At 36.4% G+C, this 23,131-nt stretch overlaps 1 protein-coding gene across 2 annotated transcripts in view; it reads left to right on the plus strand.

The window, feature by feature from the left end:
* GPC5 (glypican 5) overlaps positions 1 to 19,605 on the plus strand; it is a 602,713-nt gene extending 583,108 nt beyond the window's left edge. For both annotated transcript variants that reach the window (XM_066545102.1, XM_066545103.1), the window contains one exon: positions 19,361 to 19,605. In XM_066545102.1, the coding sequence (XP_066401199.1) occupies positions 19,361 to 19,518 (158 nt within the window). In that variant the 3' untranslated portion in view covers positions 19,519 to 19,605. The remainder of the gene's footprint in view (positions 1 to 19,360) is intronic.
* The last annotated feature ends 3,526 nt before the right edge of the window (positions 19,606 to 23,131 follow it).

Here is a 23,131-nt window from a genome sequence, read left to right on the forward strand (position 1 = left end):
TGGAAAATAAAATAAATTTCACCACCTGCAGAGATCAAATTTACAGGAAATATTGAAAAAAATACTCTAAACACAGGTTTGACCTGTATGCAAAACAATTGGAGCAGATATTAAACAAGATGTTCACTTTGCTCCTAATAGTCCTACTAGCCACTGTTCTTGATGCACACAATATTTTTACATGCAGTATAGAGGAAGAAAGCAGGAAGTAAATTGGTTACTGTAATAGATGTATCACAACGTACTTTAAAAAAAAGGAAAAGGAGAAACAGATGTTCCTTGTGCAGGTATAAAATTCAAAAGAGTAATAAAGCTATCAAAGAATGTGTAATGAAGTGTAGATTAAAGAGCACAGTCTTGTCGTTACAACATATGTTCTGAACTTTCATGAAATAGGATGGTTTAAAACTAGACACGTTCTCATGAAAACAAGGAGATTGAAAAGACCTGCAAAAGAAATGTTCTTTTTATGTTCTGAAAGGTACAACCTGCAGAAGGAGATGAATGCAGCATTAATGTTCTGTAGGAATTTTAGAGCTGGACTGATGCACTAGCATCCAGGATCCAGTTCTCTGCAACTGAAAGTCACTTTGATTGAAGGTCATTATGACCAAGATGCAGGTCTTTACAGTTCTTGGAATTTTTTCTGGTAGAAACAGTCAGTGCTAATTCTGTTAATGATCAGTTTATTTTGATTAACACTAAAATGCCATTACTTTTTTCAAATATGTCATTCATTTTCAGACTTTTTGGAAAGGATTAATTTCAGTTACAGATGGAATCATCAGTCCCTGATTTTTGTGCCTAAAATCATGTCTTCATGTACTTTTGTGTTAACTACACACAATATAGCTCTATAGAAAAAAATTATTTAACAGGTAATGGTATTGGGATAAAACCCAGATGTCAGTAACATATGCACATCATAATGTTATTTTCATTCTATCGTCATCAGACGCCACTTAGGAAGTGACAACAAAACCCGAGTTTCAAAGTAATGTCAGTGAATAACTGTAACTGTGTGGTGTGTGATTTATAGCAATAGATCATAAAATATAGACATGGAAAAATTATATGCATATATTGCAATCCAAGAATGAGAAAAATATGAGCTAAAAAGATATGAAAGAGAGAATGGTTTCATTATGTATGAAACATTGGATAATCAGTCTTTTTGTACACACTTCCATATAAATGCAAGTATCTTCAAATTATGAAACAATCTGAAAAATGAAGAAAAATAGGAACCCACCTTAGTACTTTCAGACAACCAGCATATTATTTTCTTTCATGACTTTTCAAAGGCTTCATCAACATCAATTAGATTCCCATTTATGAAAGCCAACTACAGCAGCCGTCAGACTATCACCAGAACTGCACATTCTCCCTGACAGATACTGGATCTGATAGACTTGGAAGCAATTTATAAACGTTTTGCTTCTGATAAATGTTTATTTGGATATTCATCTGGATGAGACATGGCTTTCTTTCAATTTCAAGTTTTCATTCAAAGAAATTGATTTGTCCACAAGCAAAGAGCAAGCCTAATTATAAACTAATCATGTCAAAGGACAGGAATATCTATGATACCTCTAAATATTGGTAAGCAGATATGGACCATGCAGTGTCAAAACGACAACCCAAACCAATTTTGATTGATACCAGAGTGGAAGACAACAACAGTGGGATTCTTCTATGTCTGTACTGATAGGTGCATAATATCTTCCAAGGTATACAAGACTATCAAAGATTAGAGGCCAATAGGCACAGCACAGATGTCACAGCAAGTGACCATTGCTGTCGACTGACAGTAAGTAGCTAAGCAGGACACCTGGCAGGGCCTAAAACAGCCCTTACTAAATGTAGGCAGGCAACTGAATCACATATGTGTCTACATTCAGGAGATCAGTGCTTTTGCTATGCCGCCAGACAAGTGGTTCCACAGTTGAGACGCACAGAAAGGCCTTAGGAACTTTTTTATTCCCTAAGGGAATTAATCCCTTACCCTAGTTTCTCCTATGAAGTGTCATTCTACATGCCAGGAATTTTCTAGAATACTATGAGAAAGCCCTCCCACTGTAGCTCACTAGTGTGCGCATCAAGGCCTCTGTTGCAAAAGCACAAGTAATGTGAAAATCCGTAATCTGTTTGGTTCTGTTCTGTGCTCCAGTCAGAATCCATGTCCCATCAACTCCACCATCATGCTTTCCAAATGCAACAGACTGCTTGGAAAAATTAAGGCACTACTTTTGAAATATCAGTACTCACTCATGATATGGCAGAGAGTGAGTATACAAGCACATGTACTAGGGGGAAAAAAAAAGGAAAAAAACCCAAAACAACCACAAAACCACCTAGCAGTGGATTGCAGGGAAACAATAGAGCTGGAGTAGATGTCTAAATGCAAAGCATGTATCATGTTCAGGCTCAAATGGATGAATCACCAAGAGGATTGCTTAAAAGCACTAAGTCTAGTATCCTTGTTCAGTAATTTCAAGAGCTGAAAGCTCCTGTTGCTGGAGAGGTCTGACAGAAAAGTACATCCTACTCTTTGGCATCAGGATATGAGAAGAGCCACACTGGTTGTGTTCAGAAATAATTTTAAATTATTCAGAAATAATTTTAAATTATTTCTGAAGATTCTATTAATCTAAAATATTTTTGACCCAAACTTGCTTCACTTGTCAACCATCTCCCTTTTTTTGAGCTATTATTTCACTTTATTCAGCCCCAGATGTGGTCATAAGAATGTGTTTACTTGAATGAAGATTTCCTTCTCATCGAGGGACTTTGCTTTACTTCTGCCTATGCTGACACTTCATTTCTTCTTATTACATTGACTGGCCATCATGATCTTTCCCTAGTGTCTTTATAAGTCTGAGAGATGATAAAAAACCCTCTCATGCACTGTGGAGAAATGCTTCACAAAGCTGTTTTCTCATCTGAATTCCTGGACATCCAGCCAAATCAACAGTAATCAGGAACATTACTGGGAAGTATAACTCAGGGATTAGTATTGATAAATTGTTTGAACAGTACTTAAAATATAGTTAGCATGTACCAAACTTTTCCAAGACATTCAAGGGTACTGGGTTGAGTGTGCTGTGCTGAAAATGCAGGAATTACTTGTGTCATGGGAGAGATCTTTGTATGTTGGAGTCTAGAAATTATGCACACATAATGCTGGGCTTTTTTGTAGATGAATACATCTTCTAGCTGAAAAGCTTCAATTTGTTATTTTTGCTCTGTTACAGGGCCTTCTATTGGAAATCTGTCCACCTTAGCCTGCAATGCCTGTATTTTATTCAGCAATTGCTTTGAAAACAGTGGCCTGTAGTCAAGGCTCCAAGGCAACTTTACTGTTCAGACTACCTGTAAATGTGCTTTCAATGCTCAGGCAAAATTGAACCCATCATTTGGGATAATTTTGAAGACCTGAAGCTCTGAACATTTTGATTGTTCATCTGTCTCCCCTTATCTGTACAATTTTTGTAGTGTGGATGGACTCCTGTCCCCATTACAAACCTGGCATGGACAGGAGGCTTGGCTGGGGCTATTCATGCTCTGACTGGGTAGCCAGCCCCCACCAGCCTCCTCTGACTGCATCTGTACAGAGCAGCTCAGCAGCAAGCACACAGGTTTGGTTTTTTTTACCTAATCAGTTTTCATCTATAAGTATTTGAAAGTCAGTCTTCCTCAAGAAAAAAACAAACAGAAAACCCCCATAAACAAAACAACCAACTAACCAACCAGCCAAAAACCCAACTTCAAAACAAACAAAAATACAGCACTTTTCAAAGCTGAAAATCTATGACATTTGTATTCTAGTTGAAGTGGAGTTTATGTCCATTTTCATTCAGAATTGAAACAAATGGAAAAACCTTTACCTAAATATATTAATTTATCAGACAGATATATAATTTTCCTAATGTACATGTGTACTCCCAGAAGTCAAGTTACACATAGATTTAAACAATTACCTGTATTAAATATTAGAAATCCCTCTTGCCCTGAGAATTTTCCTCCAGATGCTCTGAAATAATTACATTCAGTTGAAAGTATCTGTAGTTGTACTGTTAGATAAATTGGTTTATTGCCTACTTTGCATTCATTGAATATTATTTCTGTTTCTTCCTCTGTGTGAATCCTTAATTTTATATTCCTTCTTGCCAGAAACAAATTGAAATAGATGTGCTGAACACATGGATATGAAGCAGTCTGCCCAGCAATAATTGCTTCATGACAGTTTTGAATTCTTCCAGCTCTTCTCCCTTTGGGATGCTTTAGTGGTTTGGATAGCATTAGTAAGAGATAGACAAAGTACTGACTCGAGCTAGATATTATTAGTGCAGACTTGATAAAATATAAACATTTTTGAAACAATTGTTCTCTGAATAATTAAGTGGATTCTGAAAATCTCCAAACATTACTGACTTTTGCTACACTTTGCAGTTTTTAAACGATCACAAAAGAATTCCAGTCTTGGATAGAAGTCAGCTTTCTAATGACACTGGAAATATTTCAAGAGCAGAAGATATCCAGGGCAATGGTTCTTTTTAATACACTTTTTTTCAATATTGTCCATTCAGAAATAATTACATAAATGGTGCATATAAATAAAAGCTTTTTTAAAGTAACTTTTCAGCTTTTCTTTACATTTAACAGATATAATATACTCAAGAAATTCTCTTGTTTAGATTTAAATATGAAAAGAAATGCAAACACTCAGTCTCTAAATAAGTAAATTAAAAAATCCATCTGTAAATAATTCTTGTATATCAGCTATAGTGGTTATGCAAAAAAAGAATAAATTTGGCAAGGAACTACAAAATATATTATACAGAGATTTTTTTTTAAACTCTCCTGAAAAAACAAGTTTGGGGTATTTTTTCACTAAGCAAGCTTTGCTAAAATTTCAGCATTTTCACACTTAATGCTTGGACATAGCCAGTGTATCATTGACCTTGTAAAGCCAGCCTTGCCATCACTGGTAGACTCAAAAGTGGATATGACCCATTTTATAGCAGACTTAGTGGGACCTGCTTTTCTTTCTTTGTCTTTCTGTGGATGCAGAGGGACCACTGGGCTAGGATTTCTGGGTTTTCAGTCTCCTGATGGTCATGCAAACATGTTTGGGCAGTATGTCCTTAAATAGTTGTACTGCCTCTCTATGGGGAGAGTGTTGTAGGGGGTAGCCATTAATTAAACCAATTAATGTGAACATGATCAAACCATTATCATGCTAACCTTGCACCTTCTCAACATGTAACATCTTTAACATTAATATTAACCTTGATTTTATAGCCTTTTTTCCTTTTTCTTCTTCTTCTTTTTTATAATAAAGAAGGTTTCTCTCTCCTTCAAAATATCTGGAAATATGCCTGGGAATGCTAAAATAATTAATTACATATTAGCATAAATAGTCTTCTTAAGCCAAATGACCACCTGAAGTTGCACTTCAATTTAAGCCAAATGTTTCAGAAAACCTGGGATATGTTATAAATCATGGTTACGCTGGGACCACAGTATACTGGAAAGGATACTTAAAAAGTAATAATAACTTAGATACCTTCTGTTATACAAGCTGAAAATGTGGTTTAGGAGATGCAAATTTGGGTAGCTGTGTTTTCTTCCTTCATAATCACTCCACAGGGCAAAAATGCTTAGCACAGCCTAGCTGTAATTTTAATATTGTTACTGAACATTTAGACCATGAACTATTTTAAGATACTCCTTTAACAATAGACACTGACACAATAGTCATGGAGGAAGGCCTCTCATACTTAATCATCTGCTTCTCAGGTTCTTATCACTAATAAAGAACCCACAAAAATCTCCTGCACTCCCAGAGATACAGTATTTTTCCAGGGAAAGTATTTGCATACAGGAAGACTTTGGAAAATGTCATCTGAATACAAAACATGGGGAAGAGACAAGGTACAGAATTTCTAGTGCCTAGGTGGTGCTTGGGGACCTGGACAGTGCTGAGTGTAGTGCTTCAGGTAAGTGTCTGTCAGCATTCAGCTAGTAAAGACCTGTTTTCAGAAATTTATCTCTAGAAGTTATGAATTCATTTTGATGCAAAAGTGCTCCTGACAAAACAGTCTCTTGTGATAGGAAATATATCTTTGAAAGATGATTGTCACTTGCAAATTATAAAAGTTCAACAAAATATGGCAAAATATGTAAATGTAAGAAATTTATGGTAAAAATACATATTGAAAATGTTGGTATTACTTTCAATTCAAAAAAAGAAAACAATTTTCAAATAATCCAAGAATTAAAAACTACCTCCATGAGTCTGGTCAAGTCAAGTTCACCAGTTAAGGCTACCCTGTTTGTGAGCATTTTTATCTGATTCCCTATAATTAGAGAGTTTTCAGTCGAAGAGATAATGTGGAAGTCTGGCTAATAAGTATTAATTCCAGTTCAAGAGGATTTCAAGCTGCACATAGCTTATTAAATCTACAGCTAAAAGGATTCCATTTTGATCATTTAGTCTGATTTTGTGCAGAGTGCAGGCCACTGAATTTTAATATATCAAGATATCCATACACAGCCCAGATGTGTCATCTGAAAGTTTGCTTGGGAATTAATAATTATTTATGTCTGTGTGTCTCCATTTTCCCATTTACAACTCATTTTCAAGTCAGAAAAAATCAGAATGAGACCGACTCACTGTCTCTAACATGCTATTTTGGGTCATGCAATTTAAGTGTAAAACAAAATGCAATTTTAAATAACTTAACAGTCAAAATAGAATGCATCTCTAATTCTTTATTCCTGAACTTTCTATATTCCCAATTAAATTAAAAAATCTATTTTACTGATGGGTTTTAAAAGAACACCAAGGTTACAATTCACTAAATATAGTAGTAAAAGAATGGGCTTTTCTACATTTAGAATTAAATCAGTCTTTAAATTATAATTTTATAACAATGTCTAATCATAGTTCCTTTGGATTGTATTGATATATGGTGTTAAATATATTTGTTTTCACTGTCTATTTATAAATCAGATCACCTGTGTGGAGAAAATCTCCTTTATTTATGCTTCCACTTTCCATATGCAGAGAAAGCCACTAAAAGTAGTTTGCATTTGGCAAGCTGATCACTGTGACAATAAAAGGTTTAAACAGCAAGATATTTCTCTGCATTCAGTAACATCTAGCAATTTTGTTCACTCTGTGTACACCATTCAATATTTTCAAGCATTATGAATGCCACACCTTTTTTTTTTTTTGCTCTGGAAAACTGACTACATTATTACTAAATTTGTAGTATTCAATGTGTCATGGAAAGCAAAAAAACATCCCTGAGAATGCAGAAAACTTACACAATTTGCCTAATTTAGCCAATCTTTCAGACAGGGTTTTTCCCAGGAAAACTCTTTTAAAAGTCATTTAGTACCTGATTTTTAAAGATATAATAATATTGTTATTGTTGATATTTTTCCACCAACCAAAAATTGTAACAGGGATGTAATTCTTGATTATGTTTTTTAAAAATTGAGATTTTTTTGTTTTATTTTGTTTGCAACAACTTTATGCTTGATACTAGTGTGGTAAAACATTACCTGTACAAGCTTGCATAGTCTTATCTCAATCCTTTATTTTTTAATAGGAAATGAAAGGTTTGAACTATGGAATAGGTTCCCATAGAAAAGACTGGGAGTAATCAAGCAAGAGGCATTATATTATTTACAACACACTCATCTGTCTTTAATCTCAATGAAAGATGTGTCATACAACTAGTCAGATCTAGACTGATTTGTTTAAAGAGAAGCGTGAGGAATGCAAAGACTACAGTAAGGGATGATTGGATCAAGTGGCAGGTGCACAGTTTAGTGACAATATCAGCATGCATTTGACTAAACAGGCTACTGAAATCAACTTTTTTTATGAATAAATGTGAGGAATTAGAGTAGTTTTGCTCAAATGGACAGGCATCTTCCAATAGGATTGTGTTCTTTTGCCCATTTGGTGGAATCAAGTCAGTGTAAGACTGTAAGTTCCTCCTCAGAGAGTGCCCTACCAGCTACTGGCACACACTCCCAATGCCAGCAGGAATTCCCTAGGTCTGGCTTTATAACTACCTGCCTCTCTTCTCAAGCCCATAATGCAGAGGGAGAGGGCTGAGATGGCTGCCTGCACCATGAGGAATGGAGGGAGACTTCTGCTGTTTGAGGGGCACTGTAACAACTGCTCATCCAAACTGTGTTGTCTGTGCCCTATCCAGAGGCACAAATGGAACAAGAAACTTTTGCAGCATCCGGGCAGCCCTATGGAAAGTGGATGAGATCTCAGGGTATTCCTTGGAAGATGAGAGTGCTGAGGAAATCACACAAATTAAGAATTAATTTCAGACAGCTGCTACTGAGATTTAATGATGGTCCCTATGCCAACCCTTGATGGTCCTGACTGGCCTCACCTGTAGTCCCAGCCAGGCCTTCTTGGCCCAAGAGCCCCACAGCAGCTCTGTCCTGTGCACCTAGACCTTCCCTGAGCTATCCTGCAGATACAGTCATTCCTAGTCCTGTCCCCTGAATGGCCCCAAGCCAATGTTGAATGAAACTTCTTCCCCAGACCGATTCTGGCCCAATTTCCTGCTCTAGCCTCTGACTGGTATTCCTTGATGGACCTTGGTCTCAATCAATACCTCAATTTGCCTTGGGCTCAAACTTGCTCAGTCACCAACCCAGGACTCCTCAGGTGCTAAGGACTGCACCCCACAAGCACCATCATGGCTTGCGCTGGGGTCACCCTCAGTGCCCAAATAGACAGAGCAGTAAACCCTGGAAGAATTAATCCCATCTTTCTCCTTTCTGCAGCTCTGCTCCCACAATCAGAGCTGTTTATTGGTATTTTGTCTGGCAAAGTGAGGAGACGTCATCTTGATTTGATGTCTGGGAGAGTGTTGCAATTTGATACTTTTCTCCCTGCTGTAAACATTGAGAGTCTCTGCTGCTCCCTAATTCCCTGCTGACTGTGGAAACTGCTGAAGCGTGACTGGAGTGTGCTGAACATGTCCTGGAACTCCTCCTGTGTGGAGGAGAAGCATGACATGATATAACTCATCCATGAGACTGAAGGAAAAAGAGGGGGCTTTTAGGAAGAGAGCACACCACAAGGGAGGAAATGTCATGATTATCACTTAAGCTTACATGACATTCCCAGACTTGTAGTTTTATTGACTTATTAAAAACCTACAGTCGGCATTTTCAGCAGTTTAACTCATCTGCTTATTCTGCTGAACTATTTTTGGAGAATTTCCTTTGTTGTTTAACTCACATTAGCTTTTAAATGCATTCATTCATTCTGTTCCAATTCTGCCTCTTTAGTCATGTAATTATTTCCATGTTTTTATGCCAAATACCTAGTTTGTGTAAGTTCAGTCTTGGTCTTACACTGGTTCTAGATGTTGATGACAGTACTTCAGTGGCCTACTTTTCTTAATGTTTTCATTGCTTCTTTACCTTAAGTTGTGGCCAGATTTGCCAAAAGCCTTTATATACATGTATATTTGGTAAAAGAAAAAAAAAAACAACTTGGCTAAACCTAACTTCCCAAAATCAAATGCTTTAAAGTAAACAAGGAATTATTTTAACACTTGAGTGTGTAAGAGAAAATCTAGGTAATTAATTGACTTTTTAAGATGCAGGCCTTTTTTCACTGTAGACTGAACTTATACTTTTTCTGCTTTAGGAGCCAGGCACTCCAATTCTTCACCTTATACATATACATATGGAAATTTTCTTCAGAGGTGCTATTTGGAGCCCCTTAACAGAGAAAAATCCAATTGTCCTAAGAAGATACGTTTCTTCTGAACTGTCTGTACTGCTAGAAATAGGTATAATTTGAACCAGGTTGTGTTTTCTCTGTTTTGAACATTCACCTAAACCTATGCCCTGACCTTTAATCTCTCCATGAAATCACAAATCCTTGGTGTCAGACTGAAAAGAAAACCTGTGGTTGCCTGTAAAGCAGCCATCTCATTATTCAGCTGCCATTTTTTGCAAGAAGACTATTTAAAAACAAAAGCAGTTTCAGGGCACAAAGAGCTATTGTGCTTTAAAGTGCCTCATATCCAGGCTTTACTGCACTGGAATGATTCCCCTCCCTACTAATTCCCAAGAAATGACGCTTCTACTAAGGTAGGGACATCAACTTAAAAAAACCTCTGGGTAACAAACTCTGGGATGTCAATTATTGTTCTCAGGTAATCTGGCATACATTTGTAGACTTTTGGTTAAGGCTTCTGGCAAAACTTTCTCTGCTGCACTGTCAGTGGGATCTGAATCCAATCTTCCTTCTCTTCATCTAAAGGAAGAAAAAGGTGAATGTGTCTTCTGCCAAGGTCACTGTTACCATGTCCCCTTCTTTTGCTGTATGCTTCAGAGGAAACAGGAGTGGGGTGGAGGAGGTGGTCTTGGTCTCTTAATACAGGGTTTCCCCTCAGTTCCCATGAGTCACCCATACGTGGAAAAAGCATTTTTTGGACTTTGATGTACCTTTTCACTGACAATGGTACAGCTCAACTTGAGTGCAAACCTATAGTGCCCTTAACTTACAGTCCACACAGAACAGCTTTAAATAGAGGTCACCTTTCTCTCTTCTCTTCGCTTTTCAGCCCTCATCCATTATTTACTCAATTCTTTCTCTCTTGGATCAATATCTTCAGGCTAAAAACTTAAACTGTGAAAGTTCAGCTGTTTTTCATCCATCTGTGTTCCTGTTCTCCTTGAAGAGCTGTTTTGTGACTAAAATCCTGCTTAGAAAATATGTCTAAATGATCAAATTAACCAGAAATAGCAGTTCTGTTTCATTGTTTATATTTAGGTTAATTAAGTGAGATAACATAGATGGGCACTCAGTTAGAAGAAAGGCTCAGGCACAAGTGACATACTTTCAAGAAGAAACTCTTGAAGTCATATAGGTTTTCTTTTTATTTTGGCTTCCCAAATGTCCACACTACCAATCTGGGAAAAAAAAAATTCCCTCAATATTTCTTTTCCTCTTTCTGACATGTTATGTTTAGGACTGTTACATTACTTGCATTGCTTCTAGCCCTGAGACTGATATCTTGCTTTTGTTGGTAAGTACTTTTGTCCAGTCAGTCAACCACAGCCAAGTCAAGTCAATGGTCAGCCTTGCTGAGCTGTGGGAGCACAGGGTGATCAGCAGTTATTTCCTGTTAAGGGATGGATGCTTGGGAGCAAAACAGAAGCAGCACTATTCATGTGTTGCTGAATTGGAGCTGTATATTTATGTGAAACCTACATATTTATATGAATTCTGCAAGGCCAGCTTTCCTAGGGAGAGGTTAAACTGCTGCAGATATCAGTTTGGTTCTCTGAATTGCCCAGTGGTTATCTCTGAACTTAAAGAAGACACATATTTTGATGTTTAACTATTTATGTTTAGTGACTTCAGATCAAAGATCTTGTACTTGTGGAATGCACTGAGACACAAGACTTCCTATGGCATTTCATAACACTAAACACACTGAGGGATGCAGATCAATATTCATCAGTAAGCACCATAGAATTTATCACTGATATTCATCTTGCCTGAAAGAAATTGAAATGCTCTGCCAGAAAGAACTGTCTCAGAAATGAAAACTAGAGAAGAAAAATTTCTGTGAAAAACTGTGGTTTTTAAAACTTCATAATCTGATTAGGAAGTGCATTTCTAAGATGATACTGGAAAATTTATTTTTTTCAATTCTATGCTTTTGACATATTTTTAACATAGTAGCTGAGTTAAAACTTGTGGAATGGAAAGTAAACCTAGAGAGGAAGAGAAAGCAGCAACTGAAGAGAATCTCTGCGTTGCATTTTTTATTTGTAAGGAGACAAGCTGGGCTTTTGTTTACAGTGAAGGAATGGAGACAAGGACATCTACTTTCTTTACTGCTCCACACTTCCTTTTTGAGTCAGTAATCCAGTCTTTGATGTGGGATGAGTCAGATATCAACAGCAGATTTTACATTTTCTTAGTCTCCTTCTGGGTGCATTACAATGTTATGATTAGCTGAGAGCTTAAGTTCTTTTCCAAATTATAACAGCATGGTTTTCCTTCCTCTTCCAAACACATACTAGATCCCACTGTGGGGTGGTTCTAAAAGTGAGCTCAAGAGGCAGTAAAACCAACTCATCAAGAAAAATCACAGATCTGACCACTCACCTTTGGGAACAGGTTCACAAGGGGGGTGTTAAATGTGCCACTGCATGGCAACAGGTGAGTTTAGAATCTCCTATCTGCAGGCATGATAAGGAAATGACTGTTAAAACTTCTCCCTTAAATAGTTCTAAGTTCTAGAAAAATGTCATTAAATCTGCTTTTCAGGAAAAACTTAGGAACTACTTAATGTGTCAGTATTTTGGGGATCAAGTTAATCTACAGACAATAGATTGAGAGAGTGAAGTGACTAGAATGACTGGAATTCTAGGTAGACTGATCGGAAAAAAACTACCAAGTTACTTGAACAACTTGATAATGGAAATTGGTTTAGTTCAGATTTATTTTCCAGAAAATAGTGATTTTTTTTTTGCTACTTTAATTTTAGAAATAACAAGACAAACAGTAGAATAATGAACTGCTGCAGTGAAATTTGGCCATAAATCAGGGGAATCTGAATGATTAAAAAAACTAAATTGAAAAATATTTCATTTTTTTAATGACCCTAACTGGTAACATTCTTCCTCAAACCTAGTTCACACCTTAATTTCAGGAGTTTCAGTTCAAATTCATCTCCTTCTTCTATATGGTTAGTTTTATATAATTGAGAATTGTTAATTATAAATCTCATACATAAAAAATGAAAAAAAAATCAAAGAATAATGGGTAAACTGTTTCAAAGGACAGTAATTTATATAGGACATTTGGGTATCTGACTCATAGGAAGGAAACTAGAACTAATAAGAAGAAAATTCAGAGAATGAAGAATTTGCTTACTTTTACACAGACTGATTTATGGAACTTTGGCCTTATTTTAATTTTGTATTGATTACTAAGCCTTTGCATAGGTTAATGATAAAGGTTAAAACTCTTTCAATAGTGAAAAGGATTGAAAAGATGGATTTCTTCATTTAAAACAGGCATTATTGGCAATGCTGATTCCAGCACCCTAGAGCCTTGAAGTTATAATGAACATGTCTTATAATGAACATGGATTTAAAAACTATGGCCCAAGAAAGCAATAGGAATAGATCTAATGAAGGTTACTGTGGGGTCTCTCTACTTCAGACATAGTTATATTTGGTCTCTGTCTGGAAAATAAACCCAAGTATTTTAGGCATCTAAGACTTGCTATTTTAGCAGTATAGTTTTAACATATATGTTATTTATGCTAAAACTGACCTACAAGTTAAAAAAGTACATGTTAGCTATTTCAACAAATGATGTCTTCACTTTTTTATTCTTAAGAATGTGAAACAAATGGAAATGTTTTGGTCTATGACACCATTTGTTTGTGTTACATTAACTCATGAAAGCTTTGTTTTCTCAATGGAAATACTGAGTTCATTAATGTATAATGTGAAACAAATGCCACTGTCAACTTTGAAAGAAAACTTTCAAATACTGGACTAGAGACTTAATGTCTGCTGCTCTTTTAGTTAAAATTACTTGCCAGACTCATGGTAAGATCATTGGTTACACTCTATTTCTTGTATATACAGGTTTCATAAAATATGAGCAGTTAAACATGATATGTTGGATTCATTTCCTAATATATTGTTAACTATGCAGAATTTTCTTCACTAATACCATTAGGCAGGTTTCTTAATTGGTTTCTAACAGTAACAGTAACACTATTTCTTTGTTTGTATGTGGGATTACTTACATCTTGATATTCCCTCTACAGTTAAAATTGCTATTTATGTTGGATTGTGTATTATTACAATGATTGTTAGGATTTACAAAGTTAAAAAAGGAGGACTTTAGATAAAATTATTTCCTCCAAATAAATATTACAGAAAATTTCTTGAGTATTTATGCAGTTTGGTTGGTTTCTAAGTGAGCACAATCTCTCTGTTCCACATCACTTTGTGGCCTACAGCTCAGGTTCAGCTTTTTTGGTACTCAGAGTTCTCCTTGGGATGTTGATACAGGTTGCATGGGCTACTTAGGAGCAGCAAAGAAAACTCAACAATGACTGCTTTTCACTGAAATAAATGACTGGCTAATTGCAGAGGTGAGACCTATAAAGACATTGAAAATTTGCTGCTAGGCTTTATATCACAATATAAAACCTTCCTATGATACTAAGCAAGACTCCAAATTTAAGTGATTTCATTGTCTATGTCTACATTGTCAAGTAGCTTGGCTTGTGAGTTGTCTCCTGGTTTCACCTCTGTTTACCCACATCGCACAGACGTTTGTTCACTTGATGCCTCAGGTTTTAGCTTTTATGTTTTTCATATTCTGTACTGCTTTAGTGTGTAGTTCTGAACTTCATTTTAGGGGATAGTAAGCTCTCTTCACAGAGTAGGTAGACAAAATAATTCCTTCTCTCACTGTGGACCAAGGACAAATGATCCAGATCTCAGCCCAAGAGCATAAACAACAGTGGACTGAAGAGAGAAAAACAAGAAAATGGGGCTTCATGAGCTGGAGCTGTAATTGGACAAGAACTTCAATATGCTAATGGACCAGAACTTACAGAAGTGTGAGACCCCATGACCAGTCATCTATTTGGTGACCATTTTTTGGTTTGTCTTGAGTGCAGCCCTGGCTGGGCTCTTGTGCTGCCCAAGGTGGATCCGTTGAGGCCTCCTAATAAATACCTACTTTATTCTTTAGCTCCGTCTACTCTCTATTCCAGGTCAGCCTTCACAAGGCATCACTCCATGGCAGAGCATTAAGAAAAATTATCTTGGTCACTCCAAAGTAAACTTCAAGTTCTGTGGAGAATTCATTCCAAGGACTGCTTCCAAAAGGCAGCACAAACCAGACGGCTGAAGGCTTGGGTTTCTCTGCCCTGTAGAGTCCCTCAACAGCAGGCTTTTTATTTTTATACACTTTCCCTTGCCTGGATATCATATCCCAGAGTTTGTAATGGGTTCCTTCAGTTTCATGTTATAAAAACACCACCTGGTGGGTTGCAGCAGAGCCCTCATATTTATTTCGGACACTTTGAACTAAAACAAACAAACAAAATGATAACTGGATCCCTGAGCCTGAGAGATCACTGTGTGTGGCTTAAAAGACATGCAAGGCATTGTACCATGTAGAGGAGGTTTGTTTAGCAGTTTCTTCTAGGTATTGCTGTCCCTGAGCACAGCAGGCATGAGCCACTCAACACACTTTGCCTGAAGGATCTCCTTCTGGGACACATATTTAACTATGTAAATGTAGCTGCAATGACGCTTTCTGTGCTTTAACAGGAAACACTTTCATGAAGTACTGGCTTCTCATAAATGTTTGCACATATCAGATATTGGCTACTTTCATGGCAATATGCAACCCTTGATCCTGCCCTTCAACACCAGGTGCTGAAACCAAAATTGATTAAAGGCAAGGGTTTAGGCATAAAAGTGAAAATATACTACTACAGGTGAAAGAATACGAACTTGATCAATATTTCACGTTTTTTTTATTATTTATTATTTATTTTCCTACCTAAAATTTCTAAAATGTAATCTATTTGCCACAGCTACATGATTCAATATTTAGTTTTAGTTTTCCATCAAAGATTTAAAGATTGATGGTAGGGGATATATTGGGAAACACTCCCTGATCACTCAGTCTTGAACCTATTATGTAACTAAGTGTAGGGTTTGTCTGTTCAAATTCAGACCAAATATGTACATCTGAGTATTCCACCATCGTCTTCTGCATTTCCTTACTTCTCTGTGTTCACTGTAATGCAAGCTGCTGTAACTTTGATTCAGTGGTCTACCAAGAAGGGTCAAAAGTCACTGGAGATGCTCTAAGATGTCCAAGAATCCTTAAAGAGTTTTATAAGAGTCAGGCTACTTTTGGGCAAGCAGCTGTATGCCAAATGGGATACCTCTCTTTCCTATACCTAAAATGCCTGTAGGTAGCTGTTTAACCAAATGAACCCAAGGTGTAAATGCAGACTCTACAGATACCAAGAATAAGTGGAATCAGGAAATCTACCTACTCTGTTACTTTATGCTGCATTCGGGGTGGCGCTCACACTTATTCAACATTTCTGACACAAACTGAACTGTTTGAACAACACAGCAAACATGAAATTTTGCTCTGCCAAAGTATGAACTTGTGTTCTGATGCTGTAATATTAATCACAATGTTTGTGGAAATTCTTTTGCTGATTATTTTTTCTAAACCAGAGCAGGACAATATTTTAAATTGCAGCTATTTACACAGTTCAGAGCTGATGCTGGGGACACGACTGCAATACTTGTCAGCTTTGTTTTATGTAGACTTACGCAAACATGGTATTTGGATTTTAATTCCCAAGCTATTTATCTTCTCCTCTGCTGAAATTATAAATTCATCAGAAAAAAAATTCCCCCTGAATCTCAGATGAGACCTCTTTACTTGAGAAGCTTAAATGCCTTTTCTGTAACATAATTCCAGCTTCAGACATGTGAGGAGATTAAAACCAGACAAGTTTGCTTTATTTCTGGTCTGTTCTGCTAAAAATGATTGGATATCTCTCATTGCAAGTATGCTGTGAACCATGAAAGGTAAATTCATTTACAGGGAAGGATCACTTCTTTTACAAATTATGATATTTGAAAGGTGGCATATATGTTTAAATCCTGATTCATAATGGACAACAGAACCTATTAATTTAAATAAAAAAGATAGCCTAGGTCTAGGAATTAAACCTATAATTTTACTTATTAGAGCTAAAAAAACCCCAACAACATAGCACAGATCTGTTCAAATAGGCTATTTTAAAGGAGTGTTTTTCTTTTCAGTGATTTTTTTCACCAGATGATATCTATACATATTTTTTGGACTTCTTATTTCAATAAAGTCAAAGTGCGGCATAGACTTATGGGGCTGAATAGGTGACAGGTTTGCTGTATAATTAAACTACTGTTCTAACAGTGTATTCATTTAATATCAGAGATTATACATAATGATTTATGGCATTTTGATGGATCAAAGGAAAACATATAGACAGGTTTGAACTTTTTTTTATAACACTGCTTTCATTGGAACTTCCAAAGTCTGCAGTTTTCATTTGAGGCTGGAAAGAAAAAATAAATTCCCATCAAAAGAAATCCTTATTTTTGAAATACTGTAAATTAAATTTTCACTAGAAATTACACCTGACTGTCATTGATTATTATCTAGTCACATTGTCTTCAGATTCAAAACATATTCAGTGGAAGCTGGTTATTTCTTCAACTGCAAGATAGAAGAATATTTTTCATCTTTATATGATTTAGCTTTTACAATTTATGTCCTACATGAGGCCCAATCTTTCACTACTCTGATAGTGTATCTGTTAATCTTGGAAAAATCTACTTTGTTCTACCTATAGCACTTGCTGAACTGCTTTGCTGTGTAGGTGAGAGTTGAATTTTTCACTTACTGAAATTAGTCTTTTTAAATATGAGGAGACCTCACTAAAACTCTGAAAAAATTATGAAAACTTTTTTGTTTTTGTTCTACTTAAAAACCTTCCCCGAAGAAAACCCCTTGATATACCTTGATAGTGATGATCCACCCAAAATACTTTCAGTGAAGCATTGGTTGTCTGATGTTTTTCTACACAGGTTACTGAAAGTGCATGATGAGGAAAAATTGTATTCCCTCCTTCTCAACATCTGTTCTGTCACTGTTCCTTCTTGTATGTCCGCTTGCTTTGTGGACAAACAGCTAATTTTCACAAATTCCAAGCAAGAGAATGGGATTGATAAATCCACAAAAATATCAGGGTACACTGCTTAGTACAGCAGCAAAGAAGATTAATTCATTCTAGCAGGTTTTTTTCAGAAAGCATCCAGCAGGTTTTTTCAGACAGCATGTTTGACTTTAGCTGACTCTTCCCTTAATGCTTTTTTTCAAGGCTGCAGGAAGGATATTTGAGTACATAGAGCAGAAGTTCACAAAAAAGCAGCTTTCAAGCTGCTTTTAGAGAAAAGAATACTTCTAATGCAAGCACAAAAAAAAATTTGTTCTTTTTAAGAATGACTGTCCTTTGTAGCTTCTGCTAAACCAGCTTAACAAAGATAACACCATGACTAAAATATTTATACTTTGTTATAGTTACTTTGAATAATTAAAAAAAAAAAGATTCACAAGTTTATTCATCTTTCCTAATGATACAGAAAGGAAAGAAGCACCTAAACCATGAATACGGATGCAGAAACTCAGACTGTAAAATCAATATATCAGCTCAGTAGAGCTGAACTTCTTTCTAATGCTGCTGTTCCAGCAGTAGAGTTTACCTTCTGAATTATATATGTATTGACCTAATTACATAAATATTGACTTTGCTTTATATGAAGCTTTTTTCAGTCTCGATGTAATTACAATGTCAATATTTGTTGTATGTAATAACACTGAATTTAGACTTGTTAATTTTGATTGATAGTGGCATGCCACAAGTTATTATATGGGATAAGGCAGTTAGTCTACAAGCATGCATAACAGATACAAGCAGCTGACAATGTTACCAAATTTCAGTGTGTCTCTAAGACCTTCTGTTTCCCATGTTTAATCAGGCAGAGGAAATATAACAGGTGATTACATCCTTGTTCCATAAGAGTAAGAGTACTGTTTTGAGGTGGAGAAATATTTACCCTGGTAAAAAAAAAAAAAAAGTAAAAATATTCAGCTGGAAACTCAGTAAAAGGGTTCCTGTTTAAAGTTAGCTTTAGGACTTTTCTTTACAATATTGTAAAGTCTATTTAAATTGTGCCAAAATTGAGGTTTGATATAACAACAACTATATTTTTCTGCATAACTTTTCTGCATAACTTTTCTGCATAACATGAGTTATACTTTATTTTGCAATAATATTTGGACCCAGACACAAGAAATTTCACATTAAATTATTTCCTTTTTCTTCAAATCCAAGAAAGATGTGAGCAGTGAACTTTTAGGTACTACTGGGACTTGCAAAACTGTTCACTTCAGTCCATAAATGTTTGTTGAGATATATTTCTACAAGAACAACTTTGTTCAGAGTTGGCAGACCTCAGAAATGCTTCCAATGATGAATAGGCCTATAGTATAGTGCTTATTTCTAGATGCAATTATAAAGCATTTGAATTTGGCAGGAACATGAGAATTAGAAACCAAACTGTGACAGTCTGTGCGCTGAGGATATTTAAATTTTTTCTTGCTATAATATGTTTCCAGTAGTGACAAGGCATGCATCATACTGTATTTTCTTATTTGTCTCAGCAGGGATGCCAGACAAGATGAACCTCAGTGACGTAAAGCAAATCCATCAAACCAACGATGGCAGCACTTTAGACACAACTGGAGCAGGATGTACAACAATGGCCGATTATATGACATTTATGCTGATTAGTTTGGTAATACCGTTTCTCAGTCTTTGGTAACTGCTTATTTCTGGATTGATATATGTATCTCATTGTCATCTATTTATCCCTACTCACAAGCCTGGAATAAAGGATCTGGTGAATATAGCAATATTTATGGTATCTTGTATAAGATCAACCAGTCATCTTAGCCCTGAATATTAACAAAGAGTTTTGTGTAATATTTTACCTGTGGGTTTTTTTTTTTAAACACCTGTATAGTTATAAAAAGTCATGTTTTCTTTTTTAATATTTTATGTTGAAAATAAGTTGTCTATGATGATCTTTCTCTTAAAAGCAATTTGTAAAAAAAGAGTATTACCATGTTTGAAACGGTCTCTGGAGATCATCTGGACCAACCCTGTGCTCATAGTAGACTCACTTCTTGCAAGTTTCCTAAGACCAAGTTCAGTTGACATTGGAATGTCTCCAAGGAGGGAAACTTTACTGACTCCCTGGGCTAACTGTACTAGTGCTTCAACACTCCTAGCAGATATTTTTTAGCTACTGTATTTCAGTTTGTGCCTCTTGCCCATTTTGCCCACTGAGTCCTCTCACGGCAGCAAGGACAAGAGTTTGGCTCCATCTTCTTTTCTCCCTTTATCAGGTATTTATACATTTTCAAAAGATCCTACTCTGCATCTTTTCCAGGCCAAACAGACCCAGCTATCTCAGCCACTTTTTGCACAAGTTTTGTTCGCATACCTTAAAAATCTTCATGCCCTTTGCAGGAATCCATCCGCTGTGTCCATGTCTCTCTTGTCATTGTCCTTGAGAGCTCAGACCTGAACATAACATTGTAGATGTGTCTCACTAGTGGAGAACAGAGGGGAAGGATCACCTTCTTTAACCTGCTGATATTTTCCTGATTCAGCCCAGAAGGTAGTTGGTTCTCTTTGCTGCAAGGGCACTCTTTTTCAGTTTGGTGTCCCTTAGGACCACAAGGTCCTTCTGTGCAAAACTGCTTTTCAACCAGCGGGCATCAACCGCTGTATAGGTGTATGGGGTTATTCCTCTCCAGGGGGAGGATTTAGCATTTCCCTTGAACTTTCTGAGATTTCTATCAAGCCAATTCTTCCATCTGTCCAGGTCCCTCTGAATTCAGAATCATTTTTTATAATTCAGAAAAACCTATATGTTAGATACTATATATGTATATGATAGCTGATTTTACCTAGGGGTAACAACAAGGTTAAGATTCAGTGTTGGATTAAGGTATCTTAACATATATGTCAACATACAGATATTTACGTATGTGCTTTTCAAGCTGTAACTGTAGTCCTTGGATTCAATTGCTAAAATACCAATGAGTGCCTGTTGTGCTGCCCAAAAAAACCCCACCTGGTGTCCACTACTGTTCTGGATGGCCCCAGGTCTTTCTCTGGGCAAGTGACCACAGCCCTCTGTCAACACAGTCAGTGAAGCCCAGTGCATTTTTCAGCTCATACAAACACCCGAAAAAGCAACTCAGTTGCCCGAAAAGAAATGACTGATGCCACCTAAGATGTCTTGGAGTATCCAAGACATCGTCAGGGGACTGGCATATATGATGCAGGACTTCTGAGATTTTCCAGAGGCTTCCTTAAATGGGAGCCATGGGGAGTGGCAGCTGGCAGCTGCCATTGGGACATCCTTAACTCAGATCTAGACATTCACATGTGGGCCCATGAATCATACACCAAACCTCCACCAACATTACTGGTAGCTTAGATATCTGGCTGAAGTGGTGACACGGGAATGCAAACTTGAATCACAACAATCCCAGCTCAAGTTCCTATGCTTCATAAAAAGAGGCAAGCAAAAGTGTGCTGCAGTACTAATGGTACATTATGTATTACTGTTATAAAATTTGATTGTTCTGCCATGACTAATTCTTGTTTCATTTTAACTAGGAAATATTTAAAAATATTTCGTAGTTATTTCTCCTGTAGAGTATTTTGCAAGAGGAAAAAAAAACCACCTGTTCATATTGTATGTATTCATACGATAACTAGAACCATTTCTAGACAAAAAATGTTACTCTTATATGAGACTAATATAAAGAAACATACATAAATATTTTTATTCCCAAACATATATTTTAGTCATTAACACACACAGTATAACATGCAGTATAATAAAGAGGTAAACTGATATAAAAGTTAGGAAAGCAAGTGAACATTTCTATGAACAATTCCATTCCCAAATAAATATCATTATTAGGCATGTGTGCCAGTGTGTACATTTTGTTGACCTCTTTTTTCCTTTGCACATTTTGCAAATCAATCTTTCAAATTCACTTGTCTTTTGTACTTGAAATTATGACACGTGTATTTCAGAGAAAGAAAATGAGAATTCATTCTTTTCCTTTGTAATGGCAATTCACACTAGTAATCAATCCAGTTCGGCAACTTTTTTCTGAACAGTGGGCAGTATCAGTCACTTCAGTGAAAATGGAATAAGGCTTTGAAAAGGAGACACGGAAATGCAGAAAAGAAATCCACAATTACTCATTACTCAGAATTTTATTTACTTCCTGAAGCAGTTTGTGTTTTGTTCAAGACCTTACAAAGACAGATAGTCCAGGAATAGTAGTTTTTTCTATAGAATCTGGGAAACACAAGCCTCATTCAAATACTGATAGTAATAAGTCCTAAGACCTCCTCAGGTATATGTGAATTACTAGTCTATAATACTCCTTTCTTTTGGTTTTCTTGGCCTATTCCCATTATCTTCAACACTGTAACTACACGGAATAACTTCTAAGATTCCTTTTGGAGTGGAAAATTAGGTTTCCTTCCCAGACACAAATGAACAAACTAGTAGCAATATGAATAATAGTGTCAGGTCTGGAGATTTCTCACTCACTACTCTGCCACGAGACCTCATTCACCCTCCTGTTCCATCCATCTCTAGGCATCACTGCACACTCCACATCATTGCTCAGAGTCATACATCTGCCAGGCTGCATCAAGATTTTTTCATTAAATCTACGATGCTACGAAGAAATATTCTAGTTTCTTAAAGAACTATTGTATAATCATCAAAAGTCAGAGCAAAGAGAAGGGAGGCAAGGCTCTTTGACAATCTGTCCCAAGGCCACTTTGCTATGGAGGTACCATTGCATGAAAATGTGGAAACCTGCAGAATTTTGTATAATTCCACATTTGGAAGGCAGGGGGGAAAAAAAGACCAAAATGTCTGATGTTGCTGTGCTATGCTAAAACAATGGAGAGAGGAATAGCACTGAACAGAAACATGAAGAATGCTTTAGAGAAGCCAAGATGAGAAATAGTAAAAAAAAAAAAAATGTTAAGCTGGAGATTGTGGTAATGGAGTATAAAAACACTTCCATCCACATAAAATGATGGACTGATCACAGTATGTATGTGAGTCAATCTGGGTCAATTGCCTGGGCATGCAGAAGCTTTTCCCAGCATGAGGTCACAGGCTGCACAGGGCTGCCTCTGAGCTCCTCAGATGACCTCAGAAATGACATTTAACTCGTGTTTCCTCTGTTTTCTTTCATTTGTTTGCATTGGGACATTTTTAACAGTCGGAATTTTCTCTGTATTTCCCAAAAGAGTTAAGCTTTTTGCTTTATTTTGCCTTCTTTTAAATAATCTTTTCATGTATTATAACTCTTATGGTCTAA

Source organism: Molothrus aeneus, chromosome 2 (genome assembly GCF_037042795.1).
Source record: "Molothrus aeneus isolate 106 chromosome 2, BPBGC_Maene_1.0, whole genome shotgun sequence".
Classification (NCBI taxonomy): domain Eukaryota; kingdom Metazoa; phylum Chordata; class Aves; order Passeriformes; family Icteridae; genus Molothrus; species Molothrus aeneus.